Source organism: Xenopus laevis, chromosome 7L, assembly GCF_017654675.1.
Source record: "Xenopus laevis strain J_2021 chromosome 7L, Xenopus_laevis_v10.1, whole genome shotgun sequence".
NCBI classification, from domain to species: Eukaryota; Metazoa; Chordata; class Amphibia; order Anura; family Pipidae; genus Xenopus; species Xenopus laevis.
Genome location: NC_054383.1, coordinates 31,520,630 through 31,546,762, shown reverse-complemented (window position 1 = coordinate 31,546,762; position 26,133 = coordinate 31,520,630). Strand labels below are relative to the sequence as shown.

Genomic DNA, 26,133 nt, shown 5'->3' with positions numbered 1-26,133 from the left:
GGTTACGCTGGGCGGGCATTAAAAACAAGGCTACTTCTCATTTGACGGTCGAGCTTTCCGGGTTCCCTCGGATTGGATATACGTCTCACCACCAAATTCTTATTGGACGAGACGTTCATTCTGATTGCTTGCTTGGGCGAATCAAGAATCGCCTGTTCTAATTGGGCGCTACAGTCTGCCTTTGACTTTTCGCTGTTTGTAATCGCTGCTACATTGCCCTGGGCTAAGGGGGATTTTACTATGATCGCACGTTGTACTTAAACGTCATACCTATTTCAGCCATGGTTGTGTTAGCGACGTCGTACGTAAGGGCTACGTCACGAATATGGCTGCGCCCATGGGTGACATTTCTCTGCTGTGTTAGTGGTTGCAGAGAGGCAGGACTAAGAACTCGCTGTTTGTTATGCGCATGCTCGGACTTTGCAGTCAGAGACTCTACTCTTGCATTGGATCTGCATTATTACAGCACCAGGGGTCTTGGATGTCCTGTAAGTATTATCAAACTGACAGTTTAGTTCAGCTTAACCCAGCTGCACTCTGGGTAACAGTAGGCTTACTTTAAAGGGGATCTGCACTCAAGAACAGTTCCTTTGCTTAATGAAAGAATATCTACCAGCCTATAAGAAGCTTAATGAGACACACCAACTCAACAGATGCTGGTTCTGACTCCTGAGACAATGGGCCAGCGGACAGACCTGCTGGAGACCCTGCTTTCTGCCAGGCAGTTTAAAGAGTCAAACAGGATTCTTTGTGCAATAAATAAATACTGCTTTCAATGGCAATTCGAGTTAGAAATAATGTTATATAACAAAAATGATTCAAGATCCCCTTTACATTATCTTTTTTTATTGGAAGGAGTTAATTGCAGTGAGTATTTATTTTTAATTTACTTATTCCATTTCTCTTCAAAGTTAGAACTTCCACTTCGGTTTGAATGCTAGGGTCACAGATCCCAGTAACTTAAAAGCTTGATCGTCGGGCTAGATATTACATGTACAGGTATGGGATCTGTTATTCCGGAAATCCATTATCCAGAAAACTGGGAAAGCTGTCTCCTATAGATTACCTTTTATTCTTTAATAATAAAACAGTAGTTTGTACTTGATCCCAACTCAGATATAATGAAATCATTTGGAGACAAATTAAGCCTATTGGCTTTATTTAGGGGACCATTTACTTAGTTCGAGTGAAGGAATAGAGGAAATATAGTTCAAATTTCGAATGTTTTTTTTTGGCCACTTCGACCATCAAATGGGCTACTTCGACCTTCGACTTCGATTCGAACGATTTGAACTAAAAATCGATCGACTATTCGACCATTCGATAGTCGAAGTACTGTCTCTTTAAAAAATACTTCGACCCCCTAGTTCGCCACCTAAAACCTACCGAGGCCAATGTTAGCCTATGGGGAAGGTCCCCATAGGCTTCCTAACAATTTTCTGATCGAAGGATTATTCCTTCGATATTTCGATCGAACAATCAAATTGCGCTAAATCCTTTGAATTCGATATTCGAAGTCGAAGGATTTCAATTTGGCAGTCGAATATCGAGGGTTAACCCTTGATATTCGACCCTAGGTAAATTTGCCCCTTAATTTTTTAATGATGTTTTAATAGACTTAAGGTGTGAAGATCCTTATAGGGAAACCCAATTTCCAGAGCATTCTGATTAACAGGTCCCATACCTGTATTTCTCATTTTATTTAATTTTATGATGAGGCAAATCTATTATTTAAACGTCATACCAATCACATTGAAGTTTGAATTGCAAACCAGGTACTGTAGATGGTTTACAGGTCACAACTGATATAATAATGGGATGTTGAAAGGCTACTAATTTTATGGAATAGATTAAAGCCTACATTGAGAAATATGTGAAGCAACATTTATTTGAGCATTTATTAAGGTCATCATTAGTCTGTCAAGTTCTTTAATAGACTTAAGGTGTGAAGATCCTTGTAGGGAAACCCAAGTTCCAGAGCATTCTGATTAACAGGTCCCATACCTGTATTTCTCATTTTATTTAACTTGATAATGAGGCAAATCTATCATTTAAACGTCATACCAATCACATTGAAGTTCTAATTGCAAACCAGGTACTGTAGATGGCTTACAGGTCACAGCTGATGGGATGTTGAAAGGCTGCTAATTGTATTGAATAGGTTAAAGCCGACATTTAAAAATATGTGAAGCAGCATTTATTTGAGCATTTACTAAGGTCATCATTAGTCTGTCCAGTTCTTGCACTGTGTTGGTTTTCTTTCCTGTTCTTTGGGCAGTGTTGTGTTACATATCCCTGTGCCAGTCATAGTAATCTGCAGCCTTTCCTTTAGGGGACCGAGCTGATTTAAGGAATAATTTTAATCTTGCAGACAAGCCTGAACTGGGGCTTGTGGGTTGTGGAAAATGTCAGAGGGACTGCTGTAAGATGCCATAGAAAGTCACTATTTAGTGGGATGGTTTGGGACTGGTTACTTGGAATGCCAGGGCCTAGTTTGACTCCCAGTCCAGACCTGGTTGCAGGTTTGCAGGTTTGCAGGTTTACAGGATCCAGCATCAAAGCTTCCTGATACCTGGCTTGGAGATGCAGTTTTGCATTTTAATTAACCAACCATCACAGTGAATCGCTGATTTACATGTTCCAAAATAATGCTTGCAAATGCAGCGTGTCATAAGCAAGTGGCAAGGGCTCTTTTGTTACAGCAGCTTTCCTTGAGAAGACTGTGGTAATCATAATGCCACCATGGAATACAATGACGAGGAGACCGGAAACCTGCTTTTTTCACTTCTTATTTGGGGCAACTGTCCTTTATACTGTGCTTCCTAAAAACTGCATAAGCATAAAACATGGTGCATAAGCTGTTTTTTTTTACCTGCTAAGCTCAAAGACTCTCCAGACGTCTGTACTGTTATTGTGGTAGATATCAGATAGCTGTGTGTCCCACATTGCTTCTTTCTTGAGGAAGGTTGTTGTCAAACACTTAAAATAACCAAGAATAGCACAGAAAACCAACTTAAATACACTCACCAAGTTGAAAAGTTGGTCTGGGTGCACCAGTCTCAGACCCTCAGCATAGGAAGCGAAAAACTGACTGCAGCATAATAAAGGGGGTAGCCAGGCGCTGAAGGATTCTACTAGGGTCAAATAAATAAAAGGGGAAAAAGTGTATTGGAAGTTGCATTAAAATGATCAGCATCTCCAATTGCTCTACACGTTTTGTGGCCCATGTGGAATCTTTGAGTGCCTGGATGCCCCCTCTTTCTGCTGCTGATAGTTATTGTTGTATACCTTGGGTGTAAAGTCTTCCTTGTTGTGTATTTGAACGTGCCCTTGGCACTGGTGATTACTCATTTTTTTTATTTGTAGGTTCAAGGTGATCAGCTGAAGTTTGCAGTTCTTCTGAATCTGCTTGATACTGGGCCAAAAGATGCTGCTTTTGATGACTCTTCGCTCTGGTCTTGCACAGAGCAAGATGCAGGCAATACGCTTCATGCACACAGCAGGCAGACAGGTAACTGCTTGTATGGAGTTTTATTATTGCACTGTTTCTTGTTTGTTTTCTTTTAAAGTGGTTATATTATATACAGGAGAACCCCTATTTTACATTTTTCAGGGAACCAGAAAAAAATGGTGTAAAATGCTGAAAAATCAAGGCATTCTGGATAATAGGTCCCATACCTGTATTTTATAAAAAATATGTGATTGATATAGGTCTTTTCCAGCCTATTTAAAGGGGTGGCTCTCCTTTAAACTTAATTTTAGTATGTTATAGAATGGCTCTTTCTAAGCAACTTTTCAATTGGTCTTAATTTTTTAGTTTTTACAGTTTTCGAATTATGTTTGACTTTTTCCAGCTTTCAATGGGGGACACTGACCCTCTTCTGTTCAGGCCCTCTCCTATTAATATTCCAGTCTCTCATTCAAATCAGTGCATGGTTGCCAGGGTAATTTGGACCTTAGCAACCAGATTGCTAAAATTGCAAACTGGAGAGCTGCTGAATAAAAAGTTAAATAACTCCAAAAACCACAAATAATAAATAATGAAAACCAATTGAAAATTGTCTCAGAATATCACTCTACATCAGGGGTCCCCAACCTTTTTTTACTTGTGAGCCACATTTGAGTGTAAAAAAGAATTAGAGCGCAACACAAGCATGAAAAAGTCATAGGGGATGTCAAATAAGGGCTGTTATTGGCTGTTTGGTTGCCCCTATATGGATTGCTAGCCTACAGGAGGCTCTATTTGGCAGAACACCTGGTTTTTATGCAACCAAAAGTTGCCTCCAAGCCTGGAATTAAAAAATAAGCCCCTGCTTTAAGGCCACTGGGAGCAAAATGTGGCTCGCGAACTACTGGTTGGGGACCACTGCTCTACATCAAGCTAAAAGTTAACCTAGAAAGGAACATCCCTTTTTTAGGGTAAAAATGTATTTTTAAAAACAGTTGTCTAAAATACTCTGTTGTTCTTTCAGAAAACTGGTCCAAACTGGAGAAACTTTATTCAGAAGAGATGGAAAAGCACTACAGTGTCAGAAATTACTGCCCCAGCCAGAGCTGCAGTGGGGTCTTCACCCAATTCTTCTGCAGAGCGTATCATGGGGCGCTGGCTTCTTGTGTGCAGTGGGATGGTGGCTGGTGCAGTTATCCTTGGGGGAGTAACAAGGTGAGATGTTTATCGGTAAGTTATATATGAATATCTTCTCACTGTGTTATAGATGAAAGTTCTTTCATCACATTTAACACTGGAATGTAACATTGACATCAGCCTAAAATAATAAATGTTAACATTGCTTGTAATCTTAAATCTGCATCTGGTATATAACTTGTTACATGCAATGTCCTATTCTGTAGATTGACTGAATCTGGGCTTTCCATGGTCGATTGGCACTTAATAAAGGAGATGAAGCCGCCCGCAACTCAAGAGGAATGGCAAGCAGAATTTGAGAAATATCAGCAATTCCCAGAATTCAAAATGTAATGCAATGCGTAATTTAAACATAATCCATCTGAAAACCTATTTGTGTATATCATGTCAATCCAATTTAAAATATTTCTTTTTAAACACAATATTAGAGACATTTCAACCCAACCCAAACCCTAGTGTGTTCTTCGCATAAAGACTTTCAATAACTGCGATACATTAAAGTAAATTATTTTAATTTGCAAGATAATGACAAAATGTAAACTGCACAGGCTGAAATATAATTTATAGTATGTTTTCCTGGTAATCCTACATGGTATTGTGAAAATGATTCTTAATGAGCCAACTAAAACACTAGTTGTTTTCGTAAACTCTTTTTAATTTACATCAGTGGAAACTACTGCATGTAAACCTGATCCTTTGCCTAAAAAACTTCACTCATATCCTCCTGTGGCAGCCAACCCCGTTATAGACCCCGTAACCCACCACCCTGCGCTTACATCAAGTGCCTACAATGGTTCAAGGGCTGCCACATATCTAGTGCAGAGAATGCATTCATCTCATTGCCAGTTGTTTGCACCCCCAAGTTGGACTTGATTGTATGGGGATTTGGTGCTTATGAATTTGGAAGTTAGTAGTTTGAGCAGCAATTGCATGATTTGCCAGTGTGCCAGTGTGAATCCAAGTGATTGCCATGAAGAAGGTAAAATGATTCTAGGTTTCTCATAGCAGAACTACTAAACTCTCTGCTAAGGAAACTGTGAAATTTCTGCATGTATTGTTGCCCTTAAAGGGCATGTAAAGGCAAAAAAGTAAAATCCCATTTTTACTTTCTTTAATGAAAAAGAAACCTATCTCCAATATACTTTAATTAAAAATGTGTACCATTTTTATAAGAAACCTGACTGTATGCAGTGAAATTCTCCCTTCATTTACTGCTGTGGATAGGAATTGTCAGATGGTCCCTAACTGCTGAGCAGGGAAACAATCATACTTATGAACAGCAGGGGGAGCCCCCGCCTTACTTCCAAGTCATGCAGAACTCAAGCAGCTTTGTTTATGATGATCCCTAAGCAGCCCAGACCACACTGAGCATGTGCACAGTCTTAGTCTTGCAAAGATGTTTAACAAAGTTACAAGATGGTGACCCCCTGTAGCCAACTTTGAAAGCATAAATTATTTGTTTGATTAGGCTTGTGGTGCAGTAAGTTCATGTTTATATTAAGTATACAAAATACAGCATTTCTAGCCTTATTCTATTTTAGACTTTACATGCCATTTAAAGTGCTAAGGATTAGGATAAGTATATATGGAATATGTCTATGTTGTCTTGTGCAATCAGATCCCACAAACAAAAATTAGTTCCTCCATGTTTATTACTTGTATTATGTGAACGCAAGTTGCATAAGGTGATTGTTAAAGGGATTCTGTCATGGTTTTTATGGAGTAGTTTTATTTGTAAATTGTACACAATAGTTCATTAATTGTTTGTTTTTTTTAGTAATATTGGTGTATAGGCAGCCATTTCAGGTTATTGTGCCTGGTCATGTGCTTACAGAAAGAGTCGGCACTTCATGATGGAACTGCTTTCAGATAATATATTGTTTCTCATCTCACTGGAGTAGTGGTCCGACATGGATGTTATACTACGGAGTGTTATTCTCATATTTACCACTAGGTGTCTGCAGGGAGTCGTTATCTTGTTAAAGGGATACTGTCATGTGAAAAAATGTTTTTTTTAAAGCGCATCAGTTAATAGTGCCGCTCCAGCAGAATTCTTCCCTGAAATCCATTTCTCAAAAGAGCAAACAGATTTTTTTATATTCAATTTTGAATTCTGACATGGGGCTAGACATATTGTCAGTTTCCCAGCTGCCTCAAGTCATGTTACTTGTGCTCTGATAAACTTTATTCACTCTTTACTGCTGCACTGAAATTGGAGTGATATCATTTCCCCCCCCCCCCCCCCCCGCAGCCTAACAACAGAACAATGGGAAGGTAACAAGATAGCAGCTCCCCAACACAAGATAACAGCTGCCTGGTAGATATAAGAACAGCACTCAATAGAAAACAGTTTAATTGAGTAGGAGAAACAACAGCCTGCCAGAAAGCAGTTCCATCCTAAAGTGCTGCCTCTTTCTGAAAGCACATGACCAGGCAAAATGACCTGAGATGGCGCCTACACACCAATATTACAACTAAAACAAAATACACTTGCTGGTTCAGTAATTAAATTTTATATTGTAGAGTGAATTGTTTGCAGTGTAATTTAGAAAGGTGGGAAGGCTCATGCTATTGATCTGGTCTATTCATGACATTAGTTCAGTCTTCATGTTTATGTTGCCTTTGTGCTCCTGTTCCAGAATGAATCAGGCCAACTCTTCTTGTCTTCATAGTGATCTGGAGTTCATTCTGATACAATGTTGCAGTCATGAGTTTTCCAACACTGCACAATAAATTCTTTCCGTTTAGTCATCTGTTGTAAATAATGCAACCCCACAAAAAATTGTCTAATTTACATGACAAGTGTACACAATAGTTATGTGCGGGCTGGGCCAAAACCCGCATCAAATCTTTGGGTTCCTTCCTCTCTCCCAGTCTGCAACCTAAAATTGCCGACTTCCGACAAAGACCTGCGCCCGCAATGATGTCTCAAAAGGGGCGGTGCAGATGTGAATCTATAAATGGAGGCATTTATAGATTCGCACCTGCACCGCCCCTTTTGTGACGTCACTGCGGGGCGGGCGGTGGTCTTTAAATTGAGGAGTCAAGCTGGGTCGGGCATCGGACCTCCCAGTCCAACACAAATGGGTTATTTACTAAACCTCAAATTTTTGTGGTGGGGCTTTTCAAGATTTATTATACCCTGATGCTGCAAAAAGCCAGAATCTGAAATCCGCCATCTCAGACCTGTGGATGTCCTGTATAAGTCAACTGGAGTGGCACCTATCTCAATTTTACGTTTTCATTGGCTGTGCAGGGTTTAGCCTCAAAATCCAAATTTTGGGACAAAAACTAAAAAAAAACCTAACAATTCAGGGAAAAAGTCTGTAAAATTAGAGAGACAAGGGTTTTCGCAACAATTTTATTGAGTTTTCCTGCAATCCAATTAATTTGGGTTATTTTATTAATACATAAGGTCAAATCGAACATGGAAGTTTGGTCATGGTTTTTTTTAATAAAATGTGAGATTAATTCGGTTTTAGTAAATACCCCCGAGTGTACACAGACAAGATGCACTGGATCTGAGGATTTGCTATTAATGTATTATATGTTTATTTTAAGAGAGTGGCTTAGGAATGATTAAGCATGATTTGTCTTGCAATTGACCCTCTAATGCACTGTAGGCTAAAGGTGGCCATACACGGGCAGGTAAAGCTGCTGATATCGGTCGTTTAGACCAATTTGACAGCTTATCTGCCCGTGTATGGGGGCTTCCGACGGGTCTGGCCACGATATCGATCGGGAAGGTTTGATTTTTACCCGACCGACCCGTCGTAATCCAATCGTTCCACCATACTGCCGAACGTTTGGGTTACCCTCGATATAGCCATGCCGTTAGTGGCATATTGGGGAAAGATCCGTTCCTTTGGCAATGTCGCCAAACGAGTGGATCTTTGAGTCTATGGCCAGCTTTAGCCATTTCTGTGGTTATTATTGTGCATATTATTAACACATTTTCTCTTGTTTAGTAAATGGGAGAACTGGAACTTAGCCACTGACATTTATTTCCACATTCTTTATCCATAGGTGCCTTTGTGGCTGGACTCGATGCTGGTCTTGTCTACAATTCTTTTCCCAAGATGGGAGATCGATGGATCCCAGACGACCTACTTACATTCTCTCCAGCTTTTAAAAACTTCTTTGAAAATGCTACAACTGTGCAATTTGATCACCGAATTCTTGTAAGTATACTTCAGTTTTACATGCAGGCACGCAACTGTCTGCCAGTCAACTTTTAGTGTGTTTTGGCCCAACACTTTCAAAGGCATCTTCGTTGATTAATTTGGCACATGCTAAACATGCAGCAGTAGTAATGAGAACGGCATAGATAACGCTGCTGTAGACTGCCGTAGGTTTTGGGAATGTGACCTTCTAGATAACACAACACCTAAAAGATAAATAATAATCTGGGCAGTTAATTCTGCAGATGTCCAGGGTTTTGTTTTATAATTTATTTAAATGTATTTTTTTTTTGTGCAGCTGAATGTGTCTCTTCCTTGCCTGAATTTCTTAACCCCCCACCTAATAAGTTATGTTGCTCCTGGGCAAATTTAGTGCCTTTTATTACATAACCCCCCTTTGTGTCCTGTCTGTATTTGTGCCATTGGTTAATCTGTGATAAATGGGGGCTAAAATTGCAAATACGGGTTAAATTGCTTGTCATGCTTTTTGAATTGTTTTTTCTTTTTTTGTATATGATGTTTAGCATCTTGTATCAAAATCTTGTAGCAAATGTAACTGATATGTCGGTCACAGCTTTTTTTTTTTTTCAACTATAATTATATATCTATTTAATGCAGGGGATTGGTTCCGTGGCTGCCGTCACAGGATTGTACTATTTTTCCAGGAGAATTCCTCTCCCACGACGAGCTAAACTGGCATTAAACTCCTAATTGCTGTGGCATATTTACAGGTATATAGTTCACAGTATCCGTTTTGCATTGCAGCTGTATTAAGCAGGGTAGGAGCCAAGCTTCCTGAAATAGTTAAAGGGGTTGTTCACCTTTTAAATTTTTAAATTGGTATGCTGAGGCAATTTGCAGTTGGTTTTTATTTTTTATTATTTCAGCAGCTCTCCAGTTTGTAATTTAAGTATACTGGTAGCTAGGGTCCAAATTATTATAGCAACCATGCATTGATTTGAATAAGAGACTGGAATATGAATAGGAGAGGGCCTGAATAGAAAGATGAGTAATGAAAAGTAGCAATAATGTGTAGCCTTGTTTTTTTTATTTTTTTATGGGGGTCAGTGCCCCCCCCCCATTTTATAATCAAAGAAGGCAAGTCATTCGAAAACTATAACAAAAAAAAAGGCAATTAAAAAGTTGCTTTGTTTGAGCCATTTTATAACATACTAGAAGTTAACATAACTGCAACCCACAAAACAATGTCATTTTAAAAAAGATATATATAGACATATTTTAGGTTTTTTTTTATTCATAGCATGTAGGGATCCATACAAAAGGTTAGACCAAATACCAAACCTTATCCATAGTGGGATTTGCATGTTAAAATTTGAGAGAAAACCAAGATGGCTGGGGATCATGAGATCATGAGACGGGGTGGGGGCAGAGCCCTGGAGGTCAGGGCCTTCAAGTGGGCCCATGGGTCTGCAGTCTAACGCTAAGTACAATGTAGGCATCTGTGATAATGCTTGTGTCCTTTTAATTTTCTTTTTCAGGTGACTCTGGGCATAAGCACTCTGCTTTTATATGTGCCAACCTCATTAGCAGCTGCGCATCAGTCTGGTTCATTGGCTCTCCTCAGTATGGCTCTTTGGCTAATGAATGAATTGAGACGGCTACCTAAATAGTGACTCTGAGAACACATTCGCTGGATTGGGGATTTTCTAATTTATCAATTTCTATGTAAGTCACCTGTAACTAACTTTTATACATTAAAAAATACAAATATATATAAATTAGGCTAGTACATGCATTCTCCTTCGGCTTGTCTTTATTATTTTCTAGCACAGATCCAGTATTGCATTGAGACCATCTATTTTTATAAACAAGTGATGATGTGTATGTGCTTATAGGCATAGCAATTTAAGCATTTCTTCAGACTTTATTTTCTGGAATATGTAGTTCCAACAATCGGTGCAAAAAAAAAATCAGAAGCAGCATCTCTGAATGTAAATTAAAAGCTTTCCAGCAGGGCATTCTTCTTTATGTTTTGTATATATATATATATATATATATATTTGTATATCTTTATATTAAAGAAGTGGTAGAAAAGATTTTAAATCTTAGTTATTTCTTTCATAGAGAAGCAGTCCTACATATAAAATAAAAAGTGTAGACTGTTATCTTACAAGAAATAATTTTATACAGGTATAGGATCTGTTATCTGGGAACCCATTATAAAGTAAGTTCCAACTCAATCAAATAATTCCAATAAAAAATTAATAAAACAATACCTTGTTCTTGATCCCAACTAAAATATAATTAATCCTTATAGGAGGCAAAATAATCCTATTGGGTTTATTTAATGGATCAGTAACACCAAACAATGAAAGTGTTGCAAAGTAATTAGCATATAACATACTGTTACCATGCACTGGAAAAAGCTGTGTGTTTGCTACAGAAAGGCTACTATAGTTTATATAAACAAGCTGCTGTGTAGCCATGGGGCAGTCATTTAAGCTGGGGAAAAGGCACAAGTTACAAAGCACATAACAGATAAGCCCTGCCCAATATAATGGAGTTTTATCTGTTATCTGCTATGTAACCTGTGTCTTTTTTCCAGCTGGAATGGCTGCCCCAGGGCTACCCTTTCCGTATTTGGTGTTATTGTTCCTTTAGGCTAGAGACATACGTGAAGATTCGGGGAGATTTAGTCGCCCGGCGAATATGTGTGTGTAATAAAGCTATCTGAAATTTTACCGATGCCTGTTTAGTGTTTGCCATTCATTGGTCCAAAAGCCCGGGGACTAATCACCTCTTCTTCAGGCGACTAATCTCCACGAATAGCCTTCCCGCCAGCTAGAATCTAAATCACCGGCAGGATGGCACTCGGAGTGCTTTGTTTTCAGAAGTCGCCCGAAGTTTCCTCATGAGGCAACTTTGGGCGACTTCGGAAAACGAAGTTCACGGATTGCCATCCCGCCAATGATTTACATTCTAGTATGCGGGAGACAGTTCGGGTATATTCGGGGAAGAGGAGATTTGTCGCTGGGCAACTGTCCTATTGCTTGTTTAGGCAGAGCTTTTTTTTCTTTCAAAACCATTAGTGAAACTGCCCTCTTAGCATTAAGATATTTTGCATTGTTTTGTATAGAGTATTGTCTAAATTCCAGAGCCCACCACCTAGACCTGTGTTTATAGCATCACTAGTTTGTCCTGTAGAAGGATTTATTATTGGACTGATACACCCTGGGAAACCAGTAGTAGTGGATAACGCAACAACAGAAAACATATGTTCAAGCAATATTCACTTCCAGAGATACTATACCAGTATGGAACCTGTTATCTAGAATGCTCAGGACCTGCGGTTTTCTAGATAAGGGATCTTTCTGTAGTTTCAAACTCCACACTTTAAGCCAACCAAAAATCATTTAGAAATTCAATAAACCCAATGGGATTGTTTTGCTTCCAATTGGGATTTATTATATTTTATTTGAGATTAAGTACAAGGCAGTTTCAAAGGAAACAGTTTTTGGATTATTTGACTAAATTGGAGTCTATGAGTGATGCTTTTCTTATGATTTGGAGCTTTCTTGATAATGAGTTTCCGGATAACGGATCCCATACCTGTATTAGATTCCAATTCATGTGGTACAATTCAGTCAAAGTCACTAAGTGAACCCTGGGATTAAAAGGCTGGCAGTAACTTCAACGCTACATTTATGCCATGCATCAGTTCATCGCAGCTGGCACCAGAGGTTGCTAAGAGACATGTATGGAGACAAGTTCCTTGCTAAATAGCATCAAGGTGATGTTAGTTTTGTGTCCATTTCAGAGCTTTGCAAATAGGATTCTGGACTCTATGAGTGATCTATTGAGTAAATAATCAGAGATTTCAGTAGAAGCCATCTTTAGTGGTCACAAATCATGAGTTTGGATGAACTAAAGCCTGTCACGAATGCCTTAACTGAGAGTAAGTAATATGGCAGCTTCACTAACATGCATAATTGCATATAAACAAAATCACATGTTTTTGAGCCACTGTGTTCATAATTCACGGTGTTATTAAAGGAGTTGTTTACATTTGAGTTAACTTTCAGTATGTTATATTCAATTTGCCATTGATTTCCATTTTCTATTATTTGTAGTTTTTGAGTTATTTAGCTTTTTATTCAGTTTGCAATATATTTGCTAGGGACCAAAATACCCTAGCAACAATGCACTGATTTGAATAAGAGACTGAAATATGAATAGGAGAGGCCCTCAATAGAAAGATTAGGAATAAAAAGTACCTGTAACAATAAATATATATATAATAATTGACAATCCACATAGGGGCTACCAAATGGCCAATCGCAGAATTTATTTGGCACCCCAAGAACATTTTTCATGTTTGTGTTTCTTACCATTTTTTTTTCTTCTAAATGTTGCTCACGGGTTCAAAAGGTTGGGAATCCCTGCTCTAGACCTTGTAGAATGGGCACTTGTGTATATTGACCATGTATTTGACCCTCAATGATATAAACAATCAGTAATAGATTTCTTAAGTACAATGATTTACACCAGGAACAACATTGACCTTTGGGGAGGTGGGTTATTTATGTTTGACCAATGTTGGGTTTTTTACTGCAGGATACAAGAAAGGGGTAGCCTGGGGGTCTATTAGAGGCTTATTTGAAATCATTGCTGCATTAGGAAGCCCAGTGCGGTAACTAGAGGGGGGCGGGCCCTGGTGCATGACGCACAGCCGGGCCCCCGCCCCCCTCCATATACGGCGGATTCCAGTGGCGAGCGGGCTGCCGGGGGGTCCTGAGGGGGTGTGGGCCCTGGTCCGCTCGCACCCCCTGCTCCCCGGTAGTTCCACCACTGGGGAAGCCCTCTATACGGGGTAATGTAATAACAGCTGGGGTTTCTTCAAGTTTAAGTTAGTAGTTAATCCTTAATTGAATGCACTTGATTTTACTGTCAGTCTATAGTTACATTGCCCTGATATATTGATTTGGTGATAAGAGGGTAATGTAATATCAGCTGTAAAGTTTGCTTAACCCTTTCCCTGCCAGCCGTTTTGTCCTAGATGCGAACATCTACTGCCAAGCAGTTTTTAGATATTTTGCACTCTTTCACTTTAAGGGCCTTTCCTGGGGTGGTCTTTTAGTTAACCCAGGAAAACAATATATTGTTTTTTTCAGGACAACCTGAACTTTCACAATATGCAATATTTTGGTGTAATTCTACTTCTCTAAAAAAATATTGGATTCTAAGTGTCAAATAAAATGAAAAAAATCATGTTGCACGAAGAACAATCACATATATCTGAAACATCATTCATTTTATGTACGAGAACACAGCCGATTTAGAAAGGTCTATGTCTCCTGAACGCGACAATACCAAATATATATAGTTTTATGGAGATTTCTCACTTGTATAGCTCAAAATCTACAAGCAGTACACAACCAAATTTCCAAAGCAACACTCCCCAAATGGCATACTTTTGATTTCAAGGCCAAACATTCCGCTAACAGTAGGTTTACCCTAGAAAACTACCCATTACTAGAAAGAACAGATTCTGGTGAATCAAAAATGGGTAGAAATATCTTTGTACTCCAAACCACCAAGTTGCAATTGTTTCCTAAAGTTATAATGTTTTATAGAAATTGGTGAATTTTTTGAAAAATGACCTCAAAGCTTCCACTCTACAGCAACATATCTCCCACACATCATTAGGTATCAATGTAAAACACCCCAAATATAAAATCCTGGGTCCACTGAACAGTTTGATGCCCAATATGAATAGATGTACCCAAGCACGTGGCATAGGAGGCCCCAAAAGGAAGACCCCCCATTTGTTCTGTCATTTCAGATACTGCAAAATCAACACATTTACATCGTTTTGGGGGGCGGCAAAGGTAGAAAAAAGTACGTTCACCCCAGAAAACCATATATTTTCGGAAAGTACACATTCCCCTGAATCCAAATTGGGTATGCATGTCTTTCTACACCAAAGTACCAAGCGGCAAACCATTCCTAAATTTGGTGATTTTGGCGACATTTCCAAAAATCACCTAAAAATTTCTACCCTGCAGCATCGTATTACCCACATACTTTTAGGTATCAAGAGAAATCACCCCAAATATGAAAGCCTAGGGTCCTCTGAACAGTTTGATGCCCAATATGTATAGGTGTACCCAAGCACGTGGCATATAGGGGCCCTAAAAAGAAGACCCCCATATAGTCTGACATTTCAGGTACTGCAAAATCAACACATTTACATTGTTTTGGGGGGGGGGCAAAAGTAGAAAACAGTAAGTTCACCCCAGAAAACCATATATTTTCAGAAAGTACACATTCCCACGAATCCAAATTGGGTATGCATGTCTTTCTACGCCAAAGTACCAAGCCGCAAATCATTCCTAAATTTGGTGATTTTGGTGACATTTCCAAAAATCACCACAAAATATCTACCCTGCAGCATCGTATTACCCACATACTTTTAGGTATCAAGAGAAATCACCCCAAATATGAAAGCCTAGGGTCCTCTGAACAGTTTGATGCCCAATATGTATAGGTGTACCCAAGCACGTGGCATATAGGGGCCCTAAAAAGAAGACCCCCATATAGTCTTGACATTTCAGGTACTGAAAAATCAACACATTTACATTGTTTTGGGGGGGGGGCAAAAGTAGAAAACAGTAAATTCACCCCAGAAAACCATATATTTTCGGAAAGTACACATTCCCACGAATCCAAATTGGGTATGCATGTCTTTCTACGCCAAAGTACCAAGCCGCAAATCATTCCTAAATTTGGTGATTTTGGTGACATTTCCAAAAATCACCTCAAAATATCTACCCTGCAGCATCGTATTACCCACATACTTTTAGGTATCAAGAGAAATCACCCCAAATATGAAAGCCTAGGGTCCTCTGAACAGTTTGATGCCTGATATGTATAGGTGTACCCAAGCACGTGGCATACAGGGGCCCCAAAAGGAAGACCCCCAAATAGTCTGTCATTTCAGGTACTGCAAAATCAACACATTTACATCGTTTTGGGGGGGGGCAACAGTAGAAAACAGTAAGTTCACCCCAGAAAACCATATATTTTCGGAAAGTACACATTCCAACGAATCCAAATTGGGTATGCATGTCTTTCTACGCCAAAGTACCAAGCCGCAAATCATTCCTAAATTTGGTGATTTAGGTGACATTTCCAAAAATCACCTCAAAATATCTACTCTGCAGCATCGTATTACCCACATACTTTTAGGTATCAAGACAAATCACCCAAAATATGAAAGCCTAGGGTCCTCTGAACAGTTTGATGCCCAATATGTATAGGTGTACCCAAGCATGTGGCATATAGGGGCCCTAAAATGAAGACCCCCATATAGTCTGACATTTCAGGTACTGCAAAATCAACACATTTACATTGTTTTGGGGGGGCAAAAGTAGAAAACAGTAAGTTCACCCCAGAAAACCATATATTTTCGGAAAGTACACATTCCCACGAATTCAAATTGGGTATGCATGTCTTTCTACGCCAAAGTACCAAGCCGCAAATCATTCCTAAATTTGGTGATTTTGGTGACATTTCCAAAAATCACCTCAAAATATCTACCCTGCAGCATCGTATTACCCACATACTTTTAGGTATCCAGAGAAATCACCCCAAATATGAAAGCCTAGGGTCCTCTGAACAGTTTGATGCCCGATATGTATAGGTGTACCCAAGCACGTGGCATACAGGGGCCCCAAAAGGAAGACCCCCATATAGTCTTTCATTTCAGGTACTGCAAAATCAACACATTTACATCGTTTTGGGGGGGGCAAAAGTAGAAAACAGTAAGTTAACCCCAGAAAACCATATATTTTCGGAAAGTACACATTCCAACGAATCCAAATTGGGTATGCATGTCTTTCTACGCCAAAGTACCAAGCCGCAAATCATTCCTAAATTTGGTGATTTTGGTGACATTTCCAAAAATCACCTCAAAATATCTACCCTGCAGCATCGTATTACCCACATACTTTTAGGTATCAAGTGAAATCACCCCAAATATGAAAGCCTAGGGTCCTCTGAACAGTTTGATGCCCAATATGTATAGGTGTACCCAAGCACGTGGCATACAGGGGCCCCAAAAGGAAGACCCCCATATAGTCTGTCATTTCAGGTACTGCAAAATCAACACATTTACATCGTTTTGGGGGGGGGGGGCAAAAGTAGAAAACAGTAAGTTCACCCCAGAAAACCATATATTTTCGGAAAGTACACATTCCAACGAATCCAAATTGGGTATACATGTCTTTCTACGCCAAAGTACCAAGCCGCAAATCATTCCTAAATTTGGTGATTTAGGTGACATTTCCAAAAATCACCTCAAAATATCTACCCTGCAGCATCGTATTACACACATACTTTTAGGTATCAAGACAAATCACCCCAAATATGAAAGCCTAGGGTCCTCTGAACAGTTTGATGCCCAATATGTATAGGTGTACCCAAGCATGTGGCATATAGGGGCCCTAAAATGAAGACCCCCATATAGTCTGACATTTCAGGTACTGCAAAATCAACACATTTACATTGTTTTGGGGGGGCAAAAGTAGAAAACAGTAAGTTCACCCCAGAAAACCATATATTTTCGGAAAGTACACATTCTCACGAATTCAAATTGGGTATGCATGGCTTTATACGCCAAAGTACCAAGCCGCAAATCATTCCTAAATTTGGTGATTTTGGTGACATTTCCAAAAATCACCTCAAAATATCTACCCTGCAGCATCGTATTACCCACATACTTTTAGGTATCCAGAGAAATCACCCCAAATATGAAAGCCTAGGGTCCTCTGAACAGTTTGATGCCCGATATGTATAGGTGTACCCAAGCACGTGGCATACAGGGGCCCCAAAAGGAAGACCCCCATATAGTCTGTCATTTCAGGTACTGCAAAATCAACACATTTACATCGTTTTGGGGGGGGGGGGCAAAAGTAGAAAACAGTAAGTTCACCCCAGAAAACCATATATTTTCGGAAAGTACACATTCCAACGAATCCAAATTGGGTATGCATGTCTTTCTACGCCAAAGTACCAAGCCGCAAATCATTCCTAAATTTGATGATTTTGGTGACATTTCCAAAAATCACCTCAAAATATCTACTCTGCAGCATCGTATTACCCACATACTTTTAGGTATCAAGAGAAATCACCCCAAATATGAAAGCCTAGGGTCCTCTGAACAGTTTGATGCCCAATATGTATAGGTGTACCCAAGCACGTGGCATATAGGGGCCCTAAAATGAAGACCCCCCCTTGTATGTTCTGTCATTTCAGGTACTGCAAAATCAACACATTTACATTGTTTTGAGGGGGGAAAATGTAGAAAAAAAGTAAGTTCACCCCAGAAAACCATATATTTTCGGAAAGTACACATTCCCACGGATCTAAATTAGGTATGCATGTCTTTGTTCTCCAAAGTACCAAGCCGCAAACCATTCCTAAATTTGGTGATTTTGGGGACATTTCCAAAAATGACTTCAAAATTTCGACCCTGCAGCATTGTATTACCCACATACTTTTAGGTATCAAGACAAATCACCCCAAATATGAAAGCCTGGGGTCCTCTGAACAGTTTGATGCCCAATATGTATAGGTGTACCCAAGCACGTGGCGTATAGGGGCCCCAAAACGAAGACCCCCATATGGTCTGTCATTTCAGGTACTGCAAAATCAACACATTTACATTGTTTTGAGGGGGGCAAATGTAGAAAAAAGTAAGTTCACCCCAGAAAACCATATATTTTCGGAAAGTACACATTCCCACGGATCTAAATTGGGTATGCATGTCTTTGTACTCCAAAGTACCAAGCCGCAAACCATTCCTAAATTTGGGGATTTTGGGGACATTTCCAAAAATGACTTCAAAATATCTACCCTGCAGCATCGTATTACCCACATACTTTTAGGTATCAAGAGAAATCACCCCAAATATGAAAGCCTAGGGTCCTCTGAACAGTTTGATGCCCAATATGTATAGGTGTACCCAAGCACGTGGCATACAGGGGCCCCAAAAGAAAGACCCCCATATGGTCTGTCATTTCAGGTACTGCAAAATCAACACATTTACATTGTTTTTGGGGGGGGCAAAGGTAGAAAAAAGTAAGTTCACCCCATAAAACCATATATTTTCGGAAAGTACACATTCCTGCAAATCCAAATCGGGTATGCATGTCTTTGTACTCCAAAGTACCAAGCCGCAAACCATTTCTAAATTTGGTGATTTTGGTGACATTTCCAAAAATCACCTCAAAATTTTCACCCTCTAGCATCGTAGTTCCCACATACTTTTAGGTATCAAGAGAAATCACCCCAAATGTGAAAGCCTGGGGTCCTCTGAACAGTTTGATGCCCAATATGTATAGGTGTACCCAAGCACGTGGCATATAGGGCCCCAAAACAAAGACCCCCAAATGGTCTGTCATTTCAGGTACTGCAAAATCAACACATTTACATTGTTTTGGGGGGGGGGGCAAAGGTAGAAAAAAGTGCGTTCACCCCATAAAACCATATATTTTTGGAAAGTACACATTCCTGCGAATCCAAATTGGGTATGCATGTCTTTGTACTCCAAAGTACCAAGTCGCAAGCCTTTCCTAAATTTGGCGATAAAAGCAACTGTTTTTACATTTCTGAAAATCGCCTAAAAATATTGCAATTGGCCGCATTTATCTCACCCAATTTCTTACATACAATTGTAAAACACCATAAATATTGATGCCAAGGGTCTACTGAACAGTTTGATGCCCAATATGCATAGATATACCAAGGCAGCTGGCATGTGCGGACCCCAAATAAAAATAGTGAATATGAGTTTTCTCCGCTGCCGATTCGCCTTCTGTGAACATAGACCCTTGACTTCATATTATTTGCCTCAAGACCCTCCTAACAGCAATGACCCCCCAAAACCATACATTTTTGGAAAGTACACATTCTGCCGATTCCAACAAAGATAACGACGTCTTTCTACACGAAACTACCAAACTGCAAAGCTTTTCTAAACATATAAGTTTTTACAACATTTCTGAAAATCGCCTAAAAATGTTGCAGTTTGCCGCATTTATCACACACAATGTTTTACGTACAAAGAAAAATCTCTCTAAATATGGACGTCAGAGGTCTAATAAATAGTTTGATGCCCAATATGTATAGATTTACCAAAGTATGTGTTGTGTATGGACCCCAAATGAAAAACGTGCCTATGAATTTTCACGCTAGCCAACTAAGCTGCAGAAAAGAGAACCCTAACTGTACGTTATGTGCCGTAAGACCCCCAAACTGTAAAAAGACCCCCAGAAACCCATATATTTTTGGAAAGCACATATTTTGGCGGATCAAACTAAGTAAAATCTATCTTTCTATACCAAAGCACCAAACAGCAAAACGATACTAAAGATACATAAGGAACAATAATGCAGGGATAAAATTGCAATAAAACCACAAAAATAGCGTAAATCAATGAAATAACGAAATAATTGTTCTGACAGCGTAATTAGTGGCCGAAATCGATTATCCAATAGTCACGCTGCCAAAATAACACGTTTTTAGGCAAAAAAAACAAAAGATAACAGTATAATGAATTCGTAAAAAAAAAAAAAAACACCTGTTTGTGTATACATATTTGTGCACTAATAAAAGTTATCTGAGTGTGCAAATACATGTAAATAAGTGTAAATAACTGTACAAAAGGGACCAAGTGTGCTAAAATTAAAAAAAAAAAATTTAAAAAAATTCCAATCTTTACTAAAATGCATAAATGCATGTAAGTATGTGTAGGTGCAGGTAAGTGTGTAAAAAAAACGTGCACTTACCGTTTTTGGAGCAGGAGAATCGCTGTCTTCTTTGGAGGAGTCCTGGCAGCGTGTCTGCAGAGTTGCTGCGCAGCAGGAAGTGCGTGGGCGGCTCTGCAGGCTGGAAGAAGGTGAGTGTAGTAGCAGACGCTCCATGCGATGCGTCTGCTACTTTGAAGTCGGATCTGCGACAATCGAGTCGCAGATCCGACTTGACAGCCCCCCAGCCTCGTTGCCTAGGGGGCTGTCTTCTCTCCCCACTCTCTGCGGAGGCGGCAAAAGCCGCCGAAGCAGAGAGAGAGCTCAGCTGCCAAAGAACGTACAATGTACGTTCTTGGCAGCCTGAGCATTTGCCTGCCAGCACGTACGCCGTACGTGCTTGGCAGGCAAAGGGTTAAAGTCTAGCCTTTAGCAACCAGTTGGATATTAGCTTTCAAAACAGAAGGCCAGAAGATACAGGTATGGGATCTGTTATCCATAAACCTGTTACTCCAGAAAGCTCCAAATTATGAAAAGGCCTCCTTCCATAGACTCCATTTTATTTAAATAATCCTTTTTTTCTGTAATAATAAAACCTTGTACAGGCATGGGATCCATTATCCAGAAGCCCGTTATCCAGAAAGCTCCAACGTTACGTGAAAGGTTGTCTCCCATAGACTCTATTTTATCCAAATAATCCAAGTTTTTAAAAATGATTTCCCTTTTCTCTAATAATAAAACAGTACATTGTACTTAATCCAAACTTGGACATACTTAATATTAATTTGAAGCAAAACCAGCCTACTGGGTTTATGTTGTAGAAAAATTGGACCTAAATAACACAAATTCTGCCAATGCATTTCCTCACTCACAGTCACACCACTGGTTGAATTAGCACATGTTTATACATGTGAGCAGTAACGCCACGCCAAGGCTTCAACCCTGTTACCGGCACGCCGGGTGTAACGCCTCACACAAGACAAGACAAACGTGACAAACAAAGACAACAAACGAGGTTTAAACTGCACATGTCTTATGACGTCCCACCCTTTGCTCGTTTGACTAAAACTAAACTTAAACCAGGACAAGGTAAAAAAAAAACCATCTTACTTCAGACAGGGAAAAAACCCTTGACCTGGATTTTTACAGAACTGTCAGAACTATATACAAAACTAACTGGGTATAGGATCTATAGACATGATGTGCAGGAAGACGAAGCAGTCTGTGATCTTACCATCTGCTTGCCTTCTCGTTACACCCTTATCCTTTCATATCTCACATTCACTCACCATTCGCTCACATATATATACCCACCTAATACTTACCCGCCATGCACCAGATGAGTGACTGCGCCTGATGTTACCAAGGAAGGAAATGCAGATGATAATACGGCCTTTGTGCAGCAGGTGGAGCTGATCTTGAAGTCCACAGATATTCCCACTGCCCTCTGATCTTATGTACCTACTGTATGCTAGATGGAACAGCATGTTATCATGACTGGCTGGATCATACACACTCACATACTCACTTACTCCAGCCAGGAGGAATGTAGGAATGAAAATCCAGAGACGATTTTATTGTCCCCTGATGTGGCTTCATCTTCCTGGGACCCGAGGAACGACAGCTTTCCCTCATACGGCTTGAAGAGCTTTTCTGATGGCTGAACGGAGGGAAAAAACAATTTAGTTGAGATCCTACAAAATACCTATTATGAGCAAGAGAATAGTTACTGTATTTGTGTTTAAATGTTGTTAGCAGGCTTTGGTAGTAAAAATAGCAGTTTGTGTTTCAGTTTGTTGTGTATTTCATAACACTAAACAATAAAGATTACAATGAAAATGTCCAGCCTTTTGAAATGGAAGTGCATTAGATACTTTTGCATTTTCCTTGTGTGTATTGATTTTCATGGCATAAATAAAACTTCAGAAATCATGTACTTACTTCACTTGGCTGGAGAGGGGGCTCTGCTCCTTGTTCTTCCAGCACCACCCAATCAATGGACTCATAGAATTGGTGGCACCTGATGTCCCCTTGTGCACCGAGTCGTCGCCTCGGATTCTTTCTAAGGAGCTAAAGTTTGAAAAGGCAATTATTTTTATACCACAGATTTTATACTCACTGAAAAACCCATCAATGAAACCACTGCAAATGATCCATAGGTTTGCAGGATAGTTATTCACATTTCTCTATCCCACTGTTGATACCCACCTTTTCCAGAAGATCTATTAGATCGTCATCCAGCCATTCAGGTATTTCAGGCTCATCCAAGGTGATGGATTCAATGAGTCTTTCTCTGTCATCGTTGTAAAACGGGGTCTCTCCACTGGCCAAGTTGCAGATGGTGATCCCAAGTGACCACCAGTCGACCGCTGCATTGTATGGCAAATCTTGTAGGATCTTGACCAGAAAGAAAAGTTATTACTTAAGAGAAAACTTGCAGGCATATTCACAGATTTAAAAAAAAATCGAAATAAAGCCAAACGTGCTTATTTATATAACATGTAGGTATAAAAGTATTTGATAGACATGCGCTAGATACAGTTCTTTTATCCTTGCCATAATCTCCTTTACTAATTATTTTCACTTGGTTTCTACTGTAAATATACTGTAATTCCATGTCTTACCTCCGGGGCCACATATGACAGAGTTCCGACCCGGCCAGTGATGGTGTCATGTTTGAAGACATTTTGTACAGCCAGGCCGAAGTCTGAGATCTTAGCATGGCCTTTGCGATCCAATAGGATGTTGAGGGGTTTGATGTCTCTGTAATAAAGAGATTAAAGGAGTTACACAGAAGAAGACAAGGGATGTTGATTTGCAGAACAACCTGAGTGTGGCCTCTGCTGTATAATGTTACAGAGATGAAGAAATCTATACTGACCGATGGATGATCCCCTTGCTGTGCAGGAACTGCAGGCCGCATATCATCTCAGCTGAATAGAACCTTTTAAACAAGGAAAAAATGGTTAGAAAAGATTACTCTATAAGATATGTGTTTCCAAAGAGTTAACTAGCAAATTATATATGTTTATTGGTTATTAGCCAAGCTGATTTTTTTCCATTACCCCCCCCCCCATAGGTTTAATTGGTATAAAAGTATTTCTTAGTGATATTATACTAGTACCAGTCACCAGATGTGCCACTTACTGGATTCTCTCCCTTTCGAGCCACCCGTTGTCCAACTCGTCTTCCAGGCTTCCCCCGCTCAGGTATTCCATGACGTAGAGGGCATGCCGCTGGTTACACAGACAAAAAGACACATATAAGTTGGCACTCACAAACATCAAACCAAATAGGATTGGGCAAGGAGTCCTCTGAGTTTTCTAAAGTAAAAGTAACTCATTGCTGTACATGTTACATAAAATGAATGAAATATATAATATGAATATATTGCATCAGTTTATTAATTTTGTGGGTAGTTGATGGGTACCCTGGCCGGTCCAATGGACTGGCACCAACTAAGAGATGTTCTGGCAGTTTGGCATACCAGCCCAACATGTGTGGGACTGAATGAAATACTGAGTCAGTGCTGTACCTGGGTTTGAAAAGCGGCATAGCCTTGGCAAAGGAATTGACAGTCCCTTGAGATTTTTAGGACCTGTGCCTCGGTGACAATGCTGTCATATTCTGACTCTGTCTTTCTGATGTACTTCAGAGCCACGTGTGTCTTCCTGTCTTTTAACTTGGCCAGCATGACCTGAGAAAGGCAAGAAAAGAGTCAATAAATATACTGAAATTAGAGCAAGATGGAAAACACATTGATATATAGGGGTATATTTATCAAAGAGTGAAGTTAATAGTGAAGTTCCGCCACTAGATTGAAATTGCGCCACTCCCCATTCATTTCTATGGGATTTTGAAAGGCGTATTTATCAAAGGGTGAAATTTCACTTTCACCCATTGATAAATACGCCTTTCAAAATCCCATAGAAATGAATTGAGAGCTTCGGCATTTCACTCTAGTGGCGGAACTTCACTCTTTGATAAATTTACCCCATAGTTGGAAATATTATTGAGTTTTGTATTTGTTCTTTCGTACATTGGGCCAGATTTAATTCAGTGATAAAAAGGTTTATCATGTGAAAATGTATAGGCAACATTCAATTTAACGTGGTAAACCATGAGATAACTTTATGACCCATAATTGGAAATAGTCTACAGAACACTCATTCCACTCATTCGCATTTAGGATCTAGAAACTATATATAAAAAAAAAAAGAATTGCGCCTAATGAAAACCAGTCACTCACTTTGCCATATCCTCCTGTTCCCAGCATAGAGAAGATGTCATAGCTGGAGACACTGAGCGGGTCAAGCCTTGAAGACTGAGCTGGTGTTACGGTTTTGGCATCTCCTAGTGAAGAAAAGAGATATTATTTACAACACATGTAATAATATATAGTTAATATATCACTTCTAGAATTCTTTAGACACAATTTGTTGCATGATACATAATTTTACTTCTACCATAAGCTTGAAAAACCTTAAGAATGGAAAAGAACTGAATCAAAATAACTGAGAGGCATTTTAAGTTTGCATTTTATTTTAATTTATTTTAATGTATAACATTTTATTTAATTTAAGTCTGTGACATACAGTTTGATTATGACAATGATAATGCGATTGTGTAATTTACAGTCAATATCACAGATTTGTTACATGATTCTACAACATAGACATTATCATTATGCAATGAGCATGTACTGATTAGTCAGTTTGAATTACCTCACCTGGGCAAACTCATTACATTTGTGGGGATTTGTTAATGTATATTGTTCCCAGGCATTTTCTGATTGGTTACTATAGGCGACTGCCCTTGTGCAATTTTGAATCTATATTTGCAACCAAAACCTAAACCGCAATTGCACTGGTTAAATATTGAATCAACATTTATGTGGGCTGCCCCTTTTTTGCAATTTATTGAAATATGTAGTCAATATAAAAAGTGCACAGGCAGGTTCTCTCAATGTAACAGAACGGTTGAATTTGCTGGTCAACTGTGGGTTAGTGTCAATGGCAAACTTAATGTATTTTATTACATATGGGGATAAGTGTTAATAGCACCAGTAAAATTACTCCTAGCAACCAATCAAATCTTTCTAGTCATTTCAGGATAAAATAGACTGTTTCAAGCTGTTTGATGATTAGTTGCCATTGGCATCTGCACTTGTACAATTTAGCACCTATGTTAGTAACTAAGCTCTAAACACTCCAACACAGCCCCAATAAATTATGTCAATCACGTGGGCCACTCCTTTTTCCCAAAAAAAAGCTATTTTTTTCTTTACCTTCATCATTTTTCTCCCTTCTCCTTTTCTCCTCCCTGCAGCTCTCATCTGGTACATGCTGCTCTTCCAAACTCCTCACTCTCTTCTTCTTGGTCTTTCCATCTTCTTTCTTCTCACTTCCTGGTCTTCTCCTTTTCTTCTGCGATGGCCCTGGGTCTGAATTGCGACGATTCCTCTTCATTTTCTCTCTAAAGTCGCGTTGATCTCTCTTCTCTCCTCTCACTCTCTGATGTCTCCTCACCAACTGTCTCT

At 39.4% G+C, this 26,133-nt stretch overlaps 1 protein-coding gene and 1 pseudogene across 1 annotated transcript; one reads left to right on the top strand and one right to left on the bottom strand.

Annotated features, from left to right (window-relative positions):
- Window positions 1-49: 49 nt before the first annotated feature.
- Window positions 50-26,133, top strand: part of cox15.L — a 57,959-nt pseudogene continuing 31,875 nt past the window's right edge.
- On the bottom strand, window positions 22,123-26,062 carry LOC121395458 (protein kinase C delta type-like). The gene is made up of 9 exons (XM_041569021.1): window positions 25,882-26,062; window positions 24,844-24,947; window positions 24,130-24,291; window positions 23,742-23,830; window positions 23,476-23,538; window positions 23,219-23,357; window positions 22,803-22,991; window positions 22,536-22,664; window positions 22,123-22,254 (listed from the first exon to the last, which is right to left on the bottom strand). The coding sequence occupies exons 1-9, from the start codon at window positions 26,060-26,062 to the stop codon at window positions 22,123-22,125; spliced, it is 1,188 nt and encodes a 395-aa protein (XP_041424955.1).